Raw genomic sequence first — 20,854 nt, 5'->3', positions numbered from 1 at the left:
TCCCCAGGGCTCGGTGCTGGGGCCGGTCCTCTTTAATATCTTCATCAATGATCTGGACGAGGGCATCGAGTGCACCCTCAGTAAGCTTTCAGATTGTGAGAAACACTCTGTAGCCAATAACTTAGGCTCAGGCGAGGATCTCAGTGAAGTAGTAATTTATTCGCGATTGCAATGGCGGGCGCCCCACAAGCAGGAGAGAGCGCATCTACTAGTTCCAAAACACAGTTTATATACCTTTTGATGGCAGGACCCTCCCCTGTTTCCCCACTGAGTGGGTAATCCAGGTTCACAATCTATCTGATGCTTCACAAACAATGCATGGCCTTCAGTTGCCGGCCTGTTAAATTTCAAATTTCTTTTGACATTTTTACTGCTTGAAGTGGTAATGTTTCTTCACTTATCTGACTTGACTTGACACCGTGATTTTCACCTAATTGTCCTAAGGAGTCTGATTGTCTGCATTTTACAAGGTCGCCTGCTAAACTTTCTTATCACTGTAAGCATATCTCAGTACCACATTCCCTCCTTCTAAACAATGTAACTCTGCAAAAACGACATTTCTATTCCCACAAGATGACACCAAGTTAGGTGCGTGTGTCGATCTGCTCGAGGGTAGGAAAGCTCTGCAGGAGGATCTGGATAGGCTGCATCGATGGGTTGAGGTCAACTGCATGAAGTTCAACAAGGCCAAGTGCCGGGTCCTGCACCTGGGGCGCAATAACCCCAAGCAGAGCTACAGGCTGGGAGATGAGTGATTGGAGAGCTGCCAGGCAGAGAAGGACCTGGGAGTGATGGTGGATAGTCGGCTGGATATGAGCCAGCAGTGTGCTCAGGTGGCCAAGAAGGCCAACGGCATCCTGGCTTGTATCAGGAACAGTGTGGCCAGCAGGGCTAGGGAGGTGATCGTCCCCCTGTACTCAGCTCTGGTGAGGCCGCACCTCGAGTACTGTGTTCAGTTTTGGGCTCCTCGCTACAAGAAGGACATTGAGGTGCTTGAGTGAGTCCAGAGAAGGGCGACGAAGCTGGTGAGGGGCCTGGAGAACAAGTCCTACGAGGAACGGCTGAGGGAGCTGGGCTTGTTCAGCCTGGAGAAGAGGAGGCTCAGGGGCGACCTTATCGCTCTCTATAGGTACCTCAAGGGAGGCTGTAGCGAGGTGGGGGTTGGTCTGTTCTCCCATGTGCCTGGTGACAGGACGAGGGGGAATGGGCTTAAGTTGCACCAGGGGAGTTTTAAGTTAGATGTTAGGAAGAACTTCTTTACCGAAAGGGTTGTTAGGCATTGGAAGGGGCTGCCCAGGGAAGTGGTGGAGTCACCATCCCTGGGTGTCTTCAAAAGACATTTAGATGTAGAGCTCAGTCATATGGTTTAGTGGGGACTGGTTTGTGTTAGGTCAGAGGTTGGACTCAGTGATCTTGGAGGTCTCTTCCAACCTAGAAATTCTGTGTTTCTGATGCAGTCCCCCAGCCCAGAGACAACCACCTCTTAGTCTGGCGCAACAGATTTGTGTGTTCCTTGCAGTAGCTGCTCCTTCACCTCCTCTTCACATACAAGGACACGCGTCTCTTTCACACTCCTTCAGGAGTAAACAAGCCAGGAGAGATTAAAGCCTCTCTTCAGGTCAGTAAGATCCCTGCCTTTGGTTTCATTGAGAATTCAGTCCCTAACAACTCAAGTGTCTTCTGGACGGTGTTTCTTCCGGGTAGGATAATTTCATTTCCCTTTTGAAGACTTACAGGGATGCAGTAGCAAAAGCGAAGGCATAAAACGGTACCTGAGGCACAGGCTATAGGTATGATATCATCCCTATATCATACACCGTGTTATCATATCAGGAACTGTAGAAAACTGCCTGTTGCTTCTCAGGTTTAAAGTTTTCCCTTAAAAGGTGTATGCAAAGGTGTAATCAGCTGTTTCAGTACACGTATGTGTACACGTATACACGTATAATGTACATGTATACATGAACATTTTCCTCTCCCCTTCCCAACTTGGAGTGCAACAGTTTTCATCATACTGTTATAAATTCCGAGTCAACTTAGCTTTATGAGATTTATTTATGGGCTTAATAAAAGGCAAGTAAAGAGTGCTGGGTGCGCGGGGAGTCTGGGCTCCTCCAACATGCGCACAAGTTACATCAGGCGGCAGCTTTTTCTACTCCTAGGCTAATACATGTTCATTACTACTTCTGGAAAAGGCAGGGTTATTATAATTAGTTCCCGGATTCCGAACCCTCCCACTGGCGCATGCGTATCAGTCCCCGGTGGTCCCTCTGGGGGTCTCTCGTGCTGAAGGCTCATAGTCTTCCTCCCAGGCTTTGTCCTTGTCCTTCGCCTTTGTCCATCTTGGCCGGATATCAGGCATTGCCCCTAACTCTATCCAAGAAAGAGAGAGAAGCACACCTTTCTACTCTGTCAGCTACTGGCAGACCTAGAGAGAGAAAAAAAAAAAAAAATGTTGTTAATTAAAAAGTAATGTTGTTTTAAGGCATTTCACCAAATATGTGATATTTGGTAGAAACCAGACAACAAATGAAAGGGAAGAAGAAACAGTAAAAGGTACTTGCATGGCCTTAATTTACATGGCAATGGACAACAACAACAACCTGCAATGATTTACAAGTGCCTTACACCATTCACCCTTGAGACAGAAAACCGGGATTCCCGTATGGTGTAAGGGGAGTGCAATCCCTCTCAAAATACAGGAGCCTGGGGGACGCTACTGAGTACTGAAAATGTTAAGGCTAGGCAGCACCGAACTCAACAGAGAAGGGAGGCTGAGTCTCCCTGGCTGTTCACGTAACAGACAAGAGCCTCAGCTTTTAGCCCTAAGCAACAATTCGTAGTGCCAGGCAGGGAACTAGTTCTTCTTAAGCCAGGAACCATTTCAGCATCTTTAAAGCTACAGAAAGGCTTGAAGGCTCTGTGGAATCGTGTTCCTGATGCAAAAATCTGGGGATCAGAACTGGGCAAGTGTGCTGGGGAGCAAGCTCTCTGGGCTGCTTACCAGGGCTTTTAACTAGGTTTGATGGGGGAAGGGAGGGGAGGCTAAAGGGGACAGAGAAGGGCTGGGGGAAGTCCTCACTACTGTTATAAATGGCTCAGTCTTCAAAATAGGACTATAATCAAAGTTTACAATTTATTAAAGGAATAGAGGCAAGCAAACAGCGCTGGGTGCGCCGGGAGTCTCTGCTCCACACCAGTTACACCAAGCAGCGGATTTTTGCTCCTAGGTTAAACACATATTCATTACTACTTCTAAAAAAACCAAACCAGGGTTATTATAACAAGTTTCCAGAATCCAAACCCTCCTACTGGAGCATGCGTATCAGTCTCTGGTTGTCCCTGTGGGGGTCTCTCATGCTGAAGGCTCGTAGTCTTCCTCCCTCTTGTCCTTCTCCTTTGTCCAACTTGGCTGTATGGCAGAGACTGGTGCAGCGTCCCCTGCAAGCTTTGTCTTTTAGTCGTTTTTCAGCTTTCCCCGTCTCCTTAGTCTCCTGGCCAGATATCAGAGACTTGCATAGTGTCCCATGCAACAGTCATAATAAATAGTCATACTAGTTAGCAGCTATTCTGACAGCCACCCCCACCAGATATCAGAGACTTCAAGGAAAAGCCTACAATTACATTTCCCTTCAAGCTCTCTATTGACACGAATTGCTAAAACATTCCTTTGCAAGGTACAAGAACTCTATACATTAAGCACTCTGTTTTTCTTAGACTTGTGGTTATACAAGGGTCTGTAGGACAGAAGGTCACATTCATCACACCATGCGGCCCTAGCATTGTTCCATATTGACACGAATCAGATGAACACGTTTCACACTACTGCCACTGTTGAAGACAGGGAAAAACTTCAGAGCTCTCCCATAGGATTGTCTGAGGGCTCCTCAGAGAAGGTAGCGTTCCCAATCCCCTGTCCAGTACATTCTTCTTGCATCCCCCCAGGGTAACTGTACCTGCTGCTTCCCTAAAATGCCTGTACACCAGTGCACGGAGCACAGGAAATAATTTCTACCCTGGCCTTTCAAAGAGCCAACTTCGACCTCTTCTGGGACCTGCTTGGGAGTATCTCATGGGATAGGCTGCTAGGCTGCAAGGGTGCTTGTGTGAGCTGGGCTACATTTAAGCAGCACTTCTTCCATGCTCAGGATGGGTGCATCCTGAGGAATAAGAAATCAGGGAAGAGGGGCAGGAAACCCGTGTGGATGAGCAAGGAGCTCATCAATAAGATCAAAAGGAAGAGGAAGGTCTATGAAATGTGGAAAAAGGGCCTGTCATCTTGGGAGGAGTATAGATGTGTTGTCAGGGCCTGCAGGGACACGATGAGGAAGGCTAAAGCCCACCTAGAGATGATGCTTGCAAAAGAGATAAAGGATAATAAGAAGGGTTTTTCCAAGTATGTAAACAGTAAGAGGAAGACTAGGGATAATGTGGGTCCCTTGCTGAATGAGGGAGGTGTCCTGGTCACTGGAGACATAGAGAAGACAGAGATACTGAATGCTTTTTTTGCTTCCGTCTTTGCTTCAGGGACACTCCCCCAGGACTCGTTGAACCTGGCAATAAGACAAAGGGTCTGGGAAATGGAGAGCTCCCCCCTGGTGGATGTGAGAAAGGTTCGGGAGCGTCTAAATGGGCTCAAAGCACACAGACACATGGGTCCCGATGGGATGCATCCAGATGTGCTAAGGGAGCTGGCAGACGCGATCACTGAACCGCTCTCTATCATGTTTGAAAGGTCCTGGAGCACGGGTGAGGTGCCTGAAGACTGGAGGAAAGCCAGCGTCATTCTGGTCTTCAAGAAGGACAGGAAGGAGGACCCGGGAAACTACAGGTCAGTCAGTCTCACCTCTGTCCCTGGAAAGGTATTGGAGCAGCTTGTTTGGGATATCACCCCTGACCAGGACTGGGGACCATGACTGGGGACCAACCTGCCTGCTGCTGAACTTGAGTCACTGCCAAACTACTTCACGAAGTAACACCACCAACGTAAGTAGCTTATAGAGTCTCCAAAACTATTTCACAGACATGGTAGAAAACATGAAGAAAAAGCAGTCTACTGGGGAACCCTGAGTCCATTTCAACAGCACATTAGAAAAGCACCCTAAGTAACCTGAACCTCAAACTCCCCTGGAGTGGCAATTCTTCCCATAAATCCTCATGCTTCCTATATAGCAAAGGTCAAATGATCCCCACCTGGCGGATTTCACTTCACAAGGGTGGAGCCAAGAGAGCTTGTGGAATAGGCTTGTTATATATGGAGTGGTAATTCGTGTTGAGAAGATGGTTGATATTAATAAAGAAGGGAGAGATTTGGGAATGTGGCCATGGGGGCTGGAAAGCCCCATGGTTGAGATAGCATTAGACTCTTAACGACGAGGCCATCAGGAATATAAGAGTTTAGAGGGAACAAAGAAGGGTGATTCAGGAGACTCCATGCAGTCTCCGCTTTCTTGTTCTCCAGCTGGTTTCTTGTTCTCCAGCCTTTAAGGCATGGATGTTTCTGGGTGTTTGCTGTTGTTGTTACATTCAAAGTTGTTTGAGCAATGAAAAGTTGTTTTGAAAAGAACTGCTGTGGAGAGAAGGGTATAAGAGGGGAGCCTGCCCTCAAGAAAGGAGAAGAAAAAGAAAAAAAAAGAAAAGAAAAAGGGCAGCACGATGAAGTTACATCAATAAAGAAGCAGGACAAAGAAGTGAAGAGGAACAGGCTGGCAGAATGGAGACCAGGACGGGAACAGGCACTTTGATTGCCTCATGAAGATAGGTTCAGCCAGACTCAGCAAACCGCTCAGAGAAGCTCGTACAGAAAGTTGCTGGAAACAGGCGCACTGGAGCTGGAGAGAAGCTCGAGCTGAGAGAAGCGGAGCCGCGCACACAACTGCCCCTCGCTGGTAAGCAGCTGCGCATTATGGGGAATCATACGTCCTTAGGAACAAAGACTGCCCTGGTACTTAAAGTGAGACATATTGTTCAAAAGGAATGGAAAATGGAGACTTGTTAGTAATCAAGAAAAGGAATGGAAAATGGAGACTGTTAAGTCATGGAACTTGGAGGATTATTTACCTTTTCTGATCGTACGTATGTATAGGTGTACTCGATTTTAGTAAGTTATGGAACTTAAAGGATTGTTTGTTACCTATCCTGATTGTATGTATGTATAGGCATACTCGGGTTTAGTATGTAAAGCACTGTTCTGTATATTTAGAATGTTTGATGTTCGTGTGTGCATGTTGGTGGAGTGTAGATTCCCCGCACACCCAGCGCTGTTTACTTGCCTTTTATACCTTTTAGAAATATTTGTTTTATAAATATTACAAAATTCAGATTGAGTTGAGACCTTATTTATAACACTTTCCTCACAATAAAACAAAGAATTTAATGCAATTTGTCCTACATACAGTGACACATTCTATTATCCATTTGCTCTGCAACACAGTTCTACAGACATTTCATGTAAGTTAGAGACATAAGCCCATGGAAATCTCACATCTGTATTGCAATCACTGTGTTCTTCTTTTAGCAAGTAGTTAATAATATTGGAAATGAGTCTGTTGGAACTGCAAGAGCCTAAAAAACTCTCACGACTCACTGTTCCCTAAGATTATGTTTCCTGACTTACTGTAAAATAATAGGTAAGCTGTGTACACAAGTGGATTTTTTTTTTTTTTTTTGGTAACAGAGAAAAAAAGTCTAAATCTGGCATTCATTACCTTAAAATTACACAAATATGAGCAACTTTTTGAAAGTATTTCAGAATTCATAAGCCATTCAGTATCACATAGGGATCAAGATTATACCTCTCTCAATTATTTTTCAACGATCCTGGGAATTTGGAGAGGTCCCGGTAGACTGGAAGCTGGCAAATGTTGTGCCGATTTTCAAGAAGGGTCAGAAAGAAGACCCTAGCAATTACAGGCCTGTCAGTCTCACGTCAGTGCCTGGTAAAATCATGGAGAAGATGGTTCTCGAACTTATTGAGGCGCACCTGGGGGACAAAGCAGTCTTTGGTCCCAGCCAGCATGGGTTTGTGAAGGGTAGGTCCTGCCTAACTAACCTGATTTCCTTTTATGATAAGATCACCCGTATGGTGGACCAAGGGAAACCAGCTGATGTGATTTTTTTGGACTTCAGCAAGGCTTTTGACACGGTTTCCCATAGGATCCTACTGGACAAAATGTCCACCATACAGCTAAATAAAAACATCATACGATGGGTGAGCAATTGGCTAACGGGCAGGGCCCAAAGGGTTATGGTAAATGGGGCTGCGTCAGGCTGGCGGGCGGTCACCAGTGGGGTCCCTCAAGGCTCCATTTTAGGGCCGGTACTTTTCAATATTTTTATAAACGATCTGGATGTAGGAATAGAGGGTATTTTGAGCAAGTTTGCTGATGACACCAAACTTGGAGGAGTTGTGGACTCAAATGAGGGCGTAAAGGCCTTGCAGAGGGATCTGGACAGGTTGGAGAGCTGGGCGATCACCAACCGCATGAAGTTCAATAAGAGCAAGTGCCGGGTCCTGCACCTGGGACGGGGAAACCCTGGCTGCATGTACAGACTGGGCGATGAGACGCTGGAGAGCAGCCTAGAAGAGAGGGATCTGGGGGTCGTGGTAGACAGCAAGTTGAATATGAGCCAGCAGTGTGCCCTGGCAGCCAGGAGGGCCAACCGTGTCCTGGGGTGCATCAAGCACGGCATCGCTAGTAGGTCAAGGGAGGTGATTGTCCCGCACTACTCTGCGCTGGTGCGGCCTCACCTCGAGTACTGTGTGCAGTTCTGGGCACCACAGTATAAAAAGGACATGAAACTGTTGGAAAATGTCCAGATGAGGGCTACGAAGATGGTGAAAGGCCTGGAGGGGAAGACGTACGAGGAACGGCTGAGGTCACTGGGCCTGTTCAGCCTGGAGAAGAGGAGGCTGAGGGGAGACCTCATCACAGTCTACAACTTCCTCGTAAAGGGGTGTCGAGAGGCAGGAGACCTTTTCTCCATTAACACCAGTGACAGGACCCGCGGGAACGGGGTTAAGCTGAGGCAGGGGAAATTTAGGCTTGACATCAGGAGGGGGTTCTTCACAGAGAGGGTGGCTGCACACTGGAACAGGCTCCCCAGGGAAGTGGTCACTGTACCGAGCCTGTCTGAATTTAAGAAGAGATTGGACTGTGCACTTAGGCACATGGTCTGAACTTTTGGGTAGACCTGTGCGGTGTCAAGAGTTGGACCTGATGATCCTTAAGGGTCCCTTCCAACTCAGGATATTCTATGATTCTATGATTCTATAAATAAATGGTAACTTTTTACAAACGTTACAGATGATCACAGTTCTTGACCACAGAGTGCAGTGAAACTTCTACACTTCACAGATGTTCAGTCTACAAGTACTGGAGCTATGATCAAGAATAACTCAGTAAAACAAGAGTTTATATGATTTCTTTGTAAAAGAGAACTTGTATTTGTCAGCAGTGTCTTAGTAAATGAGGTTGACAGGAACAAGTAATTCCACTACTAGTAGCCAAGTGCCCATTGAGTTCATGATTTGACTTCTGTTTCTTCTACTTGAGGTAGTGTATCCCAAACTGGTTCCTGAATGTGTTCAGGTATTTTCTCTATCTTAGTCTAAAAGGAAAAGAAATAAACCATTTATTATACGAACTACTTAACATCTAACAACTTCATTTACTTAGGTTTGAGATATTTATCAGATTAAAAATGCCACCTAGTGGCGTTTTCAAGCAATACAGCCTCTTTACCTTTCAATACTTTGAAAAAAAGGTCCTTTACAAACTACGTGCATTTCCTCTACTGACAATTATTAGTATTTACATCTGGACTTAATCTCACGGCAGTTAATAATGTGAGATGGAAACTTACCTTTTTTACTTCCATGGCAACTCCTTCAGGTAAGTTTCGTTCAACATACTCCAAGTACACTGCAGCAGTACTACCCGTTAGGTATTTTAACTAAAACAGAAGTAATGTTTTTTAATGAGCAACTAATATTTCAAACAGGATATAAAAAAATGAGTTTTCTATAGCTTCTCTAGTTCTTGCTATGGGACCATGCATCTTACAGCGAGAATGGAGACAGTTAAGCTGTACATAACAGTTATGCAAGTATGAAATAGCAATTTCATACCACAGAACTGTGCATACTGCCTGTGATCATATGCATTGATTATGCTCGAAGTGCAACTATCTGATCAAATCAACTTGAGGTTATGCAAAAATTCACAGCTTTTGTATGCTCTCAAAGTTCAAGCTGGCTATAAATCCTGCCACTCTGGAATTCCACTGCATTCTTGATTTTCTGGTTTCTCCCATACAGCTAAAGCTGTTGGTCTGCGGGCAGTGCTGCCCGACTGTCTGGGGACGTTATGCAAAGTCCCATTTTGCTAAGCTCTGTGCAATTACACAGTAAGAGACCCAGGGGCCACAAAATGCTGGCAGTAAACCTTTCTTCTAAGAAAGTCAACCACAGCTGCATTCTAAACCATACATAAGTCTGCGTCATCAGCCACAGAGCAAGTGGTTTGTACACACTTCCTTTCCTGTATTTCCCCCTTGCAATTTTTAGTTTGCTACATGATGCTGCATAGGGCAAGTGTGTTCAAAAATTATTAGGCAAACTCACAGAGAACAGAACCTTCAGTGACTGGTAGTGACAATGATTTACCTGCATCTTTTTCCCTTCCTGAGAAAATTCCTATTCCCTGGATTATTGGAAACCAGGAACGTAAATCATACTAAAGTAACTCTGGTATCTATCTTATTTTTAACCATTCTTTCAGATAGTGATCAAAATCAGCCTTTTAGTCCAAAAATTATGTAGGCTGTAAATTCAGAGTAACTTGTGTTACATTTGGTGTACCTAGATCAGCTCTTTTCTGCTATTCTTGGTACTCTCCTCCCCAGCCCAATTAATGTATATATTTTTAACATCTTTCTTACCTCCAAACATGTGTAATGTGTTCTCATTTCATACTGAACTCTGTGCTTCTTGTAAATGTGTACAGATTTTAGAAGAGTAAATCGTTCTATCTTCTTTGGAGGTCTGTGTCTGAACAAAGCACAAAGAAAATGTTGTAATGCTTAATTTTATATAAAGGATGCTAATATAAATTAACTGAGATTATGGTGAAATCCTTGTTATTTGACATTTTGAAGATCCACAGTATTAAGTGCTGGTACGTTTAGTATTAATCCACATGGGCACAGTTCATTCTCAGGTATTAACCAGCTTTAGTTCAAGGAAGCTACAACAGCTGTAACAACAGTACTGTTGGTATTCTTCATGCACTTAACATGCAATCCTTCTGTGGCAGTGCTGTGTGTATCACTGCTGCTGCTTCCCCATCATTGCACTGCTATCTAGAAAGTGTTAGATTTATAACCTGAGAAATGTCAGATTACACTCATTTCTTCTGAAAAAGGAAATACTTGTAAGCACAGAACTTAAGTTACAGTAGACAATGTGAAAAGCACCTGACACATCATCATGCTAGAGATCAGTTACTTACATTTTTTCAACAGAGATGCCAAGTTCTTTAGCTGCAAGCACTGCAAAATATTCATAGCTGTCCAACACAGCTTTATCGTGGCCTTTAACCAAAAGGGACAGTCTCTTGTACAGTGTTTCTGGCTCCTCTGAAATAGTCACCTGCATTTAAGAATGGATAAGAGTTAACACTCCATGTTCTCCTTAAATAATCCATGCAATATGTTCTGTGTTTTCTTAGCCTGTGTGCCACATTTGAAAAACAGGGAAGAAAAAAAACTTCACACACTGTTAGCTGCTCATATTCTTTTACCTACAAGAAGCTGGCTGTATTATCTCGATTGACAGTCCTTAGTTTTATTGTCCCTGGTAAATGTGAGAAGTATCCTTTCTGTTTGTCCAGGTACAAGTCTGTGACATTCAAATTACAAATTTATGACTTTCAGTTCAAGCATTAATTTCTGACACCATTTATCCAAAAAGCCCTGGTGTGTCCAGGAAGCACTGCTTTTCTCACAGCTTTACTCTCCTGCAGTTTAGAGCAGTAAATGCCGTATGCAGCAGATGTGGCAGGAAGGCTGGGATCTAACTGTGGATCTAGCACTGCCTGTAAGAACTTGGCTTGTTTGCATCTATCAGAGAAATTTAACATGTGTCTGAAATCCTAGACAAAATCAAGGCAACCACATTCTATATATAAGATATACACCACACACTTCCAAGAACTTTCCACCTCACCAGCCCTGGTTTCCCAGCTTCCAAACCAGAAACAAAGTACTAAAAGTACTAAAAAGTACTAAAGTACAGAAACAAGGATTGGCTAAGATGCTGCAAGTGCTGAACTAAATGTGGCCAAAAAGCTGTTTTTTCATAGAGTTACAGCTGCATAGAGAAGGAAGAAAGTGACAAAGATGCAACTTTAAGCTTCAGGAATCTTTCTGGGAAAAAAAATCCCAAATACCAGTCATTAAAATGTTTTCTTTCTCTACGGCAAATTTGACGTAATTTAGACAGAACTTTAAAAAGATGAAATTGAAGGATTTGGTTTTTTCTGTATATCCTTTTTATTATTAAGACAATTTGCAAAATATTTTTCTATGAAACACTTACCAGAGGATTAGTTTTATGCTCCTGAGTTTGAGCATGGGATCCAGAGAATCGTACTCCCATCAAGTCACTGGTTCTAGATAGATGGTAAAGGGAAAAGCACAACATTAGTGTTAAAGTTAGATTTTTTTAAGGGAAACTGGGGGGAAAGTGGAAAGGAGAAAGATCTTTTAAACTTACGGAAGAAAACATTGCTTTTGAATAATTCTGCTTGCATAATTGGCAGGACGAGCCGATGCCTGTATAAAACAAACAGTCAAATGGCTTTTTTTTTCTCCCCAAACCGAAAGTAGCCAGCTAATAATACAGGTTTATTAGAAGTTACTTTTATGCACCATGATGATACTCATTTGATCTACCAAAAGGTACTCATTTGATCTACCAACTAAGTAAGTTTGCTCTATTGGAAAACACAGGAAAACAGTAGCACAGAATCATATTTTAGTATACAATAGGATCATAAAAACAATGACAAAAACACACACAAAAAAATCATCAACCACAAAAATAACCAAGAAAACCCACATGCATGCAGGAAAGAAGCTAACAGCATGCAGCTATTATTAACCAGGCACCTGAATAGCAATCATAAAGTGTTTTTTATTAGAAAAACATGTTTTGTGTGGCATCAGATACCATTTCAGCATATAGTAGTTTCCTGTTTAGACCTGCTTTCATAGGACAGTATCTATTAGCTCTATCAAGAGACAAGCCCAAGTAGGTCTTGCTGTTGTAAAAGCAGTTGAAAATAGTATCTTATAAAAGATACTATGCAAAAATTCAACCTCTGAATTTAATTTGAAATTTTCCATTCTTTTTTTAAGAAAATGTTCCTTGTGTTTTGAACATTTGTTCTGTTGAGAAAATATAAATGGTTAGAACAAGTAAATGAACTGTCGAAAAGATAGCATGATTTTTTGGTGTTAAAATGGAAACCCAACTGTTAATCAAGATGTAATCTTGCTGTCTGTCATACCAGATAAATCTCTCCCTTCTGAATGTTCATGTGGCTTCTAGCTTCCTACCAGTAACTCAACTTGTCAAAGTTAGAGACTACTCGGGGCGGGGGGACAAGGAACCAGAACCCTCTCGCTTAAGAGAAACTCAAGACTGTGCAGAATGAAGGAGCACCATGAGCTGAGCCTACTTATCCAGCCCCTTGGTACTCTTATTTAACAGGTGCTGGGGTCATGGCTTTCGGAGAGAGAAGACAGATTCCCCGTGCACCAGTCAGAATTAACGCTTGTCCATGTAACCTTAACTTAGTCACTCATGAATACGTATAACTCTAGCTTTATGGTGCTATTAGGTCCATGTATAATTTATAACGTGATGTATAACGTATATACATGTATAACTTATAATGCAGTACGCATTATACATTAATTACAGATCAGCAGTGAATGAAGCTGTTCTCTGAAGTAATTCTGCCTCGGTCACTGTTTACCCAGCAAATTCTGCATTCAGTAGGAAGGAAGAGGCAGGACGCTTTCCTGTTTACAAAGCTAATTGTTATCTGAAGAACAGGCTGAGTGTCTCCCGTTAGGCAAATCCAAACTTTGTCAGATGATCACAGGTATTACATCTTAAGTACACAATACAATGAGCAACTTTACGAGCACAGAGGATTTGCCACTGTAGCTGATGCCCACCAAAATGTTTCCAAGTTCACATTAATAACTCCTTGAGACCTAATACCCCAAATTAAAGAAACAGATCTGATGGAGTTATGTTGACCCTTGTACCTCCATTCTCCTGATGTGAAATCAGAATACCACCTTCCTTTCGTTCAGGTGGAAAACCCACAGTCATCGCCATCACCTGACATCATGTCAGAGCACTGATAACCCCTCAAGCACAGAAAATTTCTGTTCAGATCAGGGCTTAAACTGCATGTGGCAGCATCCTACCCCAGATGGCAAAGGAGAGTCCACGGATTGGGCAGACATCGGGTAAGTAAACTGCTGTTAAAAGAGGGCAAAAAAAATTGTAGCTAGAAGTTGTATTGGTGCTTTTGTGTTTTGTGTGCACGCAGTCTCTGATACACACATAGTCTGTTACTTTATCTAATTGGCCTTGTATTACAGATATATTATTTGCACATAAAGATGCACACGCTTATAGCACGTACACCCTGTGCTGCTGGAGACAGAAATTACAGTCTTTGTAAAATAAAGATGAATAAAACAAACCATGAAGTATCAGAGTTCCGCCCCGCGCACTGAACTCCACAGCCTTCACAATTCTGTGTGCATTGCTCCCACCGCACGCAGCCCCCTTGTGTTGCTAATTGTGCATCTAAGTGTTGAGTCTAAAGCTTCTGTCAAATAAAACGAAAGGTGCTCTGTGCAAATTTTGATTGATGCTTGGTGTACCCCAGGTAACCAAAACAGCATTTGGCGTGCGTTAAAATCTGTTCTAACAGCTTCTTCTGCTGTCCGACTGAAATATTTGACGTATCCTTGCTAATGGCCGTTGTAGGAGGTGGAAGAGATGATCAAACTGCAACAGGATTTAATTTAATTCCCTGTTTGAACCAGTCCCCTGCACAAATCGTAACTACTGCCCCCTCTCAATGGCAAACAGCCCCGTTATTTGGGGGAGAGATCCTGAAGCGAGCAGGACGGGATGGAGACGGCTGGCTGGAAGGTGCAGACAGCACATGCACCGCGAGCATTTAGGGCTTCGGGAAGCCAAGGGGAAACTCCTAACGCTGTTATTTCCCTCAGCTTGTGAACCCGGCCAGCCTCCCTGCTCTCCCCCCTGCAGCTCCGCGACCGGGAGCTTCACGCTAGACGCGAGCTCGGTGCGCGACCCCGAGCCCCAGCCGCCGCCACCCCCGACCCGCAGAGCAACCCGCCGCAGCCGGGCTGCAGCGGAGCCCTCCGGAGCCCCCTGCACGGACGGCGGCGGCCGAGACGCGGCCCCGAGCCTCCCCTTCGTCCCCGGGAAGGGGGAAGATGAGGGACCGGAGGCCGGGGGGCCGCCGAGGCGCCCCTGCCCCGCCGCACGCCCCCACCTGCCACAGCCGCCGCCACAGGCACCCCGCCGCCATCTTGTGCCGAGCCCCGCACAGCGCCCCCGCCGCCCCGGAGGAGCCGCGGCCGCCGTGAGGCGCCGGCACTGCGGCACCGCCGGGAGGGGGCGGCCACCGGGACCGGGACGGCCACCGGGACCGGGACCGGGACCGGGATGGGGACCGGGATGGGGACGTGGAGCCGCGGTTGCGCTCACCGGCCCCCGGGTAAGGGCGCCGCCGCACCGGCTCTGCCCCTCCGCGGCCGCCCTCAAATCTCTCCGATTTTTCCAGGCATCAAGGGGAAAAACCAGTGCCGCAGGGAAGAAAGAGGCTACGGGACACTCCTCCCAGCCCCGGCCTGCAGAGGTGGCTTGTTTTTTAAGACGGTAGATCAGGCTTCGTCAATTTTATCCCCCCCACCCGCCCCCCCAAATAATGCGCCGTTTTCCCCTATGCCCACCCACACGTATGCAGGTGAACACCTTGATTTTTTTCTTGGAACATTTTAGAAGCCATCCCAAAAGTTACTCGTGAGCTTGGGTTTTGAGGTTCACCCCTCTGCAAAATGCTCAGATAGCCTGCTAGCAAAACGCTGTTGGCTGGGTTTTGCTAAAATAAAATGGACTAGAAGCGTCTCGTCACGTAAACCCCTCAGTCGTCACCCAGGTTCTTCACCCCTTTTCACCAAGCACGAGGGTGCAGGGGATGTGAACAAGCACTTAATTCGCACCACTAAGCCCTCCTAGTACACAACCAGGCAAGCAATAACCTGCAATTAAGCTGTGTGCAAGTTAAATGCTAACAGCAGGAACCTGAAACCAGCAGAGATCACAAGCTATATAAAATGCATATATTTTTTTATTTTGTTACTTCCTCTGCCACCTAAAATTAACAGTCTGCTTTTTACACTAAAGCACCTAAAATATTTACAACCATCTTCTAATAAAATAACAGTTAAATATTGAAAATAAGATTTTTCTCATAAAATATGTTTTCTGTATGTACAGGTTTTAGCAAAGAGGACCAAGTTCAATAGTGAACAGTTTTCCATCATCAACCATCAGTAAGAAAACATCTTCCCTGAAATAAAACTGTCCGATTTATGTACAAATAGGCAGAACAGCATCTGTTTCATATCAGCCAATGCAACACTTAAAGAAGTCAATGTTCGAGGCCTAAACTGTGTACTGTGTAAGACATGTGCATTTTTTTCTTTATGAATAACTTCTTTGGTTATTGTTGTTCTATCATCTTCTTGGCTGTAGAATAAAACAGCACCTGATTAGTATTACTGAACCAGGCATATATATGTATGTATTTATGTATACACTGGGTTTAGCACAGATACCTGTCCAATTGGTGCTAGAAAAGTTCCGCTGTAGTTTCTTTGACACAGAGCTGCTTTTCAGAATCCAGTCCACACGTTTTACTGCACTTCACTCTGTTCTTCAAGCAGAACTCTCACTGACTTCAGTTAACCACTTTGCTGAGACACTTGGTTTGCTTCCCACCACTGACACAGCAGTCGGGAAATGTTTCCATTTTGCCAGGGTGGCAGCCTTTCTCAAAAATCTCCTTGAAGTTCAAGAGCATACAGGTTTGAAAGAGAAAGAGTAGACTGCTCGATTGCTTCTGCCACAGGCCAACTCAAGTTACAGCTCACAAAAGCTTGCTAACTTTGCTAACACTAAGACTTGTGCACCCTACAAAATGTGCCATCCGTGGATTTAGTTGGCAGCACCCAGTTGAACTTGGGCTACATGGGCCCTGCAAACAGTGACGTGTCACAGCGTGGACTGGAACTCATCAGGAGTCTGCTGACTGGCAGCTCAGGAAAGGAAAGAAGGCTGCTGCCTGATCTCCTGAAACTCACAGGTACAGCAATTGAGAACATTGTCCTTTCTGTATGAGAGGGAGCAAAATTCTACCCACTGGTCAAAAATAACCGAAAAGTCTCTGAAACAACCCCCAAAACACTAAAACCACATACACAGGAACTTCACTAACCTGAAACTGAGAAGTGACTGCCATTCTCCTGAAGGGCTGATCTTTAGTTTCAGAACACTTGACCTGAAGTAAAAAGTTCAGGTCATTTGGCTTCACGTATTTGGCTTTGACAGAGAAGTCACCTCTCTGCCAGTGAGTCCCACTGGTTTTGAAATTGTGGTCCAGTACTTCTATACAAAAGTATTGTGGTTTACCCTCATTTTGCATAGTTACACAAAAAAAAAAGATAGTAGAAAATAAGATCCTCCATCTCTCAGTCTTCTTAAAACATTAGGAATGTGACAAAAAGACCTCAACAAAAAAATAAAACCCAACCCATAAAAAATTGGAAACTGGAAGATCTGAAATTGGTCTTATAAAATATTTTATAAAATTAGCAGTACCCTCTACTGTGCGAGATTGACAAGAAAATCAATGCTACTTGCTGTGAAAGCTCTAAAGTCAGTACTCCTTTTTTTTGTAATTAAATGTCCACTCAGCCTAACTCCATTTCTTCCAGAGGTTCTAGATTTGCTCAAGATTCTGCAAGGTACCATTATTTTCAGATCTCATTTAGAGAACCACATTCAAATTTATATAAATGTAGTTAGACATCTGGCATGTGGGTCTGAGCCTATGGGAGGAGAAACAGTAAACAAACAGCAACATCATCTCACCTTGGGAGTGTGTGTTACTAAATCAATACCATTTGAATTTGATGCAATGAGGAAGACTGAAAATGGCACAAGAGCAACATTTCATGCACAGGAATACTAACTAACATATGCTGAAGGCATATACGCCATCAATCTCTTCCACAGGCAGGAACATCTCCTTGTATTTGCCCAGTAAGAGTAAGCTGCTGCATTGCTCAAGCATATGTTCCTAAAACCACTGAGATGGCTATTCAACAGTGTGATTTATTGTCACAGCAAAATATATTTCCAGTGCAATCTGATTACCAAGGCAGTGCTCTGATTCAGTGTTCCCATCAGATGATGTGAACCACAGCACAATCGTCTTCTTTCTTCAATCCTTGAATTAGGTCATTTTAAAATCAGCAGATCAAAACCTTGTTAAAAAGGAAGCTCTAAAACGCACAAGGTAACCAAAGCTTTTATGAACTGACTAACATGTATGCATTAAGGCAAGACAGAACTGAAAAAGTACTGTGATACTGCAGATGATACAGTCACTCCTGTATTTAATTCACAGTTAAAGATTTTTTTTCTTCTACCTCCCTTGAAATGACAGCACAAAGAAAAAGAATGTAATCATCTCCTTAACAGAGATGACATTTAGCTTCTAGAAGATGCTGGAAGTGATCCAGTGCAGGCAAGAAAAATGTTCCACCAGAAGTGTGCAAAGATATTCTTGTAAGTGGGGTAAAGTGAAACTTGGAAGGGTTAAAGACTAAAGATCCTACTGTGAGTGTCTGGAGGGAAATGACAGCAGAACTGCGAGCTTCTCTAATTAGTGGCCTTGGAAGATACCAGCAAAATAAGCCCAGATAAAAACACCTTGTAAGAATATTTGTACCAATTATTTATTTTTCCCCCCAAAACACAAATTAATAAAAAAAAGGGAAAAAAAAAAAAAAAAGCAGATTTCTTTTCTAGACCTGGATAAAAGAATTATCATTTCTCAACAGGTAGTTTACAATCAGTGGGAAATAAACGAACAGTCCAGGTTTCCTGATCGATGCATTCAGGGTGTGCTCAGTAGCTGTCTTTATCAAACAACTTTATTTACAACTCAGCATCATCCTGCAGTAGATCTGCATCTTCATCATCTAATAAAAGGTCAGCATCCATGACTTCATTCTCTTCCATGACATCACCTAACTCCTGAACAACATCGTCATCAATGTCACCAACATTTTCAACGTGTTTAACCAAACTCATATGATCCAGAGGGATCAAACTATGCCCAACTGGCCCAGTAGTTCTCGCAATAGTAGCTGCCATTTCTGCTGCCACTGCAGCTTTCTGAGCCTTCTGCCTTTGCTGTTCTTCTTGTTGTCTGTGTGTCTTCATATGAGCATTGCGGCTTTTGATTTTGAAAAATACTCTAAAATTTTAAAGAAAAAAAGAAAAAAAAATCAGATAAAAGTGCATTGCTTATGATGAAGGGAGCCAAAAAAGACTCAACAACCTATCAGTACATTTGCTTCCTTGTTCTGAAATAGAAGTCAGCAAAGCCTGCAGTGCCATGGTGAGAATTTCAGGGACAGACTTCCAGATTTGTACATCCTGACGGTATCAAAATGGCCTACTCAGACTGCTGAAGCTATTTTGCAGCTCCCACAATTGCTTCAGTATCTACGCACATTGAAATCCTCCCTGGACTTATTTTCACCACGTTCTTGCACAACAGGCAAAAAGTGAAGGAATCCCCTGCTAGAATGGACAAACTCGAGCACAGAAATAGAGAAAGTTGCTCATCAGAGTCACATGCAAGCCTGTGATGAAGTAGGAAACCAGAGTGTCAGTTGTAGGAACTCCAGCAGAGGAGAAAATTCATGAAAATTGGATTAAACGCTGCAGGAGATGCATCTAAAATGTCATGCAAACCTACCTCTGAAGGTTTTGGTAGGAGAACATGACATCTTAGGGGGAAACTATTCTTTTGAGACCATTACAGCAGAATAAATAATTTGGTGCAACACTATTCATTTGGATTGTAAATAGGCAAATGCGGTGCGATACCACAGACAGTCATATCCACTTACCTGCCACACTCTTTACAAGGAAAAATTGTTGTTGGGTCGGTCTCACCACTCGTTGTGCTGTGGGCAGGTGAACTCTTGATGGAGCAGTATCCGCTCTGCGTACCAGATTTCTGCTTAGTGCCTGGAATAGTGCATCGTGGTTTTGTCACCTGGTTTGTACCTCCATGGACGCGAGCGTGGCCATTTAGCGCTTGTCGGGAACTGAACACCTAATGGGGCGTAGGGAAGGAAAAACATCAAGAAAAACTGCACTAGAACAGGAACTACAGACAGCTGAATGCATATTATAAAAAAACAACTGTAGTGTCAGATGCACACCATCTACTTGGTCATATGCTGCTTGCTTTCAGCTATATCCCACTAGAGCTAAACAAACAAGTTATAATAAAAACTTGTAACTCAGTTATAATAAAAGCAAACCAATGAGCTATCTTATTATTACAGTTGTATAACAAAAAGGCAAACAGAGCTGTTACTATATAGTGCTTGTCATCCCTACATCATCTCAGGATACAACTTGGTGTAGAGCTCACCATATTGGCTGTATTTAATAGTATAAGATATCAATGCAGCTGAAATGACTTGTCCCAAGATATTCAGGAGGTATCACTGGCCAGGAATATATGCAAATTGATTTCCAATAATCACTATTCGTTAACATACGAAGCCCCTGCTATTACTTAAAGATATGAAATGCACGTACAGCGCCGCAGTTTGGCATTTCACAGATGAAGGAGGATGAAGAAAGTGAAAGACTCTGAAGGGCAGGCAGGTCTATAGGTCCTACAAGAGGGATAGCTGGTGGGTCAGGAGACTTCTGCATTTCCCTTTCTTCCTTTCTGTCTTCTTCAATCTCCTCATCTTCCTCTAACACTTCCTCTTCTCCGCTTGTCTGAAATAGAGTGCGTTTAAGAAATACTAGAAATATGGCCAAGTACAGACAGCACAGGCTCGTAGAACGTAGAAACTGCTGAAACAAGTTAGCCAAGTCTGCTTCCAGGGTTTGGGATTTTTTCCCATTCTGGTCTTGCTAGAACCACCACTCCTTAGTGGACAAGCTACAGCTCATGAAGCTTCACTGCAGCACTCAGAATGCCCTCCGACTGTTTTATGGAGCTGTGGCTGCAAAAGGCTACAGATACCACAGTGCAATACTCCCATGTTTAGAATGGGGATGTACACTACATTCATAGTTGAATTAAATGGCTTTCTAAACAAAACATGTCTCTTAAGAACGCTTCAACGACCTAATACTGACCTTGCACACCAAGAATTCATTGCCAGTCTGTGTAAATGCTAGTTGTACCAGAATGGCTGAGCACTTTCAGGCACGCTCACACATGCACACACACACACAGAGGAATAACTTACAGATGGTTACCTGCTTCATCAGTAGCAAAGCCATAATTGTTGGACTAGAGTTAAATAACGCACCGATTAACATACTTTTATCTCACTACGGGAACACAAAATCTTGGTGTAGCTGAGATCACAGAATGTTCACACAGAACATAATTTAGAA

At 43.7% G+C, this 20,854-nt stretch overlaps 2 protein-coding genes and 2 long non-coding RNA genes across 11 annotated transcripts in view; 1 reads left to right on the top strand and 3 right to left on the bottom strand.

The window, feature by feature from the left end:
- Window positions 1-2,067: 2,067 nt before the first annotated feature.
- On the bottom strand, window positions 2,068-4,047 carry LOC311435148. The gene is made up of 2 exons (XR_014691960.1): window positions 3,313-4,047; window positions 2,068-2,428 (listed from the first exon to the last, which is right to left on the bottom strand). It is a non-coding gene; the product is annotated as an uncharacterized lncRNA (long non-coding RNA).
- A 4,375-nt stretch (window positions 4,048-8,422) lies between these two features.
- On the bottom strand, window positions 8,423-14,692 carry MRPS10 (mitochondrial ribosomal protein S10). Of its 3 annotated transcripts, none has more exons than XM_084515823.1 (7): window positions 14,616-14,692; window positions 11,777-11,835; window positions 11,600-11,672; window positions 10,512-10,651; window positions 9,943-10,051; window positions 8,866-8,955; window positions 8,423-8,610 (listed from the first exon to the last, which is right to left on the bottom strand). In XM_084515823.1, the coding sequence occupies exons 1-7, from the start codon at window positions 14,649-14,651 to the stop codon at window positions 8,524-8,526; spliced, it is 594 nt and encodes a 197-aa protein (XP_084371949.1). In that variant the 5' UTR covers window positions 14,652-14,692; the 3' UTR covers window positions 8,423-8,523. The 3 variants fall into 3 exon arrangements, with proteins under 3 accessions (XP_084371949.1, XP_084371950.1, XP_084371948.1); XM_084515824.1 differs by lacking the exon at window positions 14,616-14,692 and adding an exon at window positions 13,789-14,346; XM_084515822.1 differs by lacking the exon at window positions 14,616-14,692 and adding an exon at window positions 13,507-13,763.
- On the top strand, window positions 11,832-16,169 carry LOC311435147. Its single transcript, XR_014691959.1, has 2 exons — window positions 11,832-13,548; window positions 15,623-16,169. It is a non-coding gene; the product is annotated as an uncharacterized lncRNA (long non-coding RNA).
- Window positions 16,170-18,122: 1,953 nt separating this feature from the next.
- Window positions 18,123-20,854, bottom strand: part of TRERF1 (transcriptional regulating factor 1) — a 98,503-nt gene continuing 95,771 nt past the window's right edge. For all 6 annotated transcript variants that reach the window (XM_084515816.1, XM_084515821.1, XM_084515820.1 and 3 more), the window contains 3 exons: window positions 20,036-20,224; window positions 19,333-19,541; window positions 18,123-18,671 (listed from right to left, as the gene is read on the bottom strand). In XM_084515816.1, the coding sequence (XP_084371942.1) occupies window positions 18,350-18,671; window positions 19,333-19,541; window positions 20,036-20,224 (720 nt within the window). In that variant the 3' untranslated portion in view covers window positions 18,123-18,349. The remainder of the gene's footprint in view (window positions 18,672-19,332; window positions 19,542-20,035; window positions 20,225-20,854) is intronic.

The sequence above is a fragment of the Aythya ferina genome (genome assembly GCF_964211825.1).
Source record: "Aythya ferina genome assembly, chromosome: 3".
NCBI classification, from domain to species: domain Eukaryota; kingdom Metazoa; phylum Chordata; class Aves; order Anseriformes; family Anatidae; genus Aythya; species Aythya ferina.
The sequence above is the reverse complement of the archived record's forward strand: the minus strand, read 5'-3'. Positions and strand labels throughout refer to the sequence as shown.

What these genes read in the sequence shown, in the direction of transcription:
- MRPS10 (XM_084515822.1), bottom strand. Translation starts at nt 13,545, where the DNA reads ATGTCTGCCCAATCCGTGGACTCTCCTTTGCCATCTGGG. An exon ending in CACATTACACATGTTTGGAG is followed by an intron (nt 8,956 to 9,942) that starts GTAAGAAAGATG and finishes CTTCTGTTTTAG; the next exon opens with TTAAAATACCTAACGGGTAG. An exon ending in TTGCCATGGAAGTAAAAAAG is followed by an intron (nt 8,611 to 8,865) that starts GTAAGTTTCCAT and finishes TTTTCCTTTTAG; the next exon opens with ACTAAGATAGAGAAAATACC.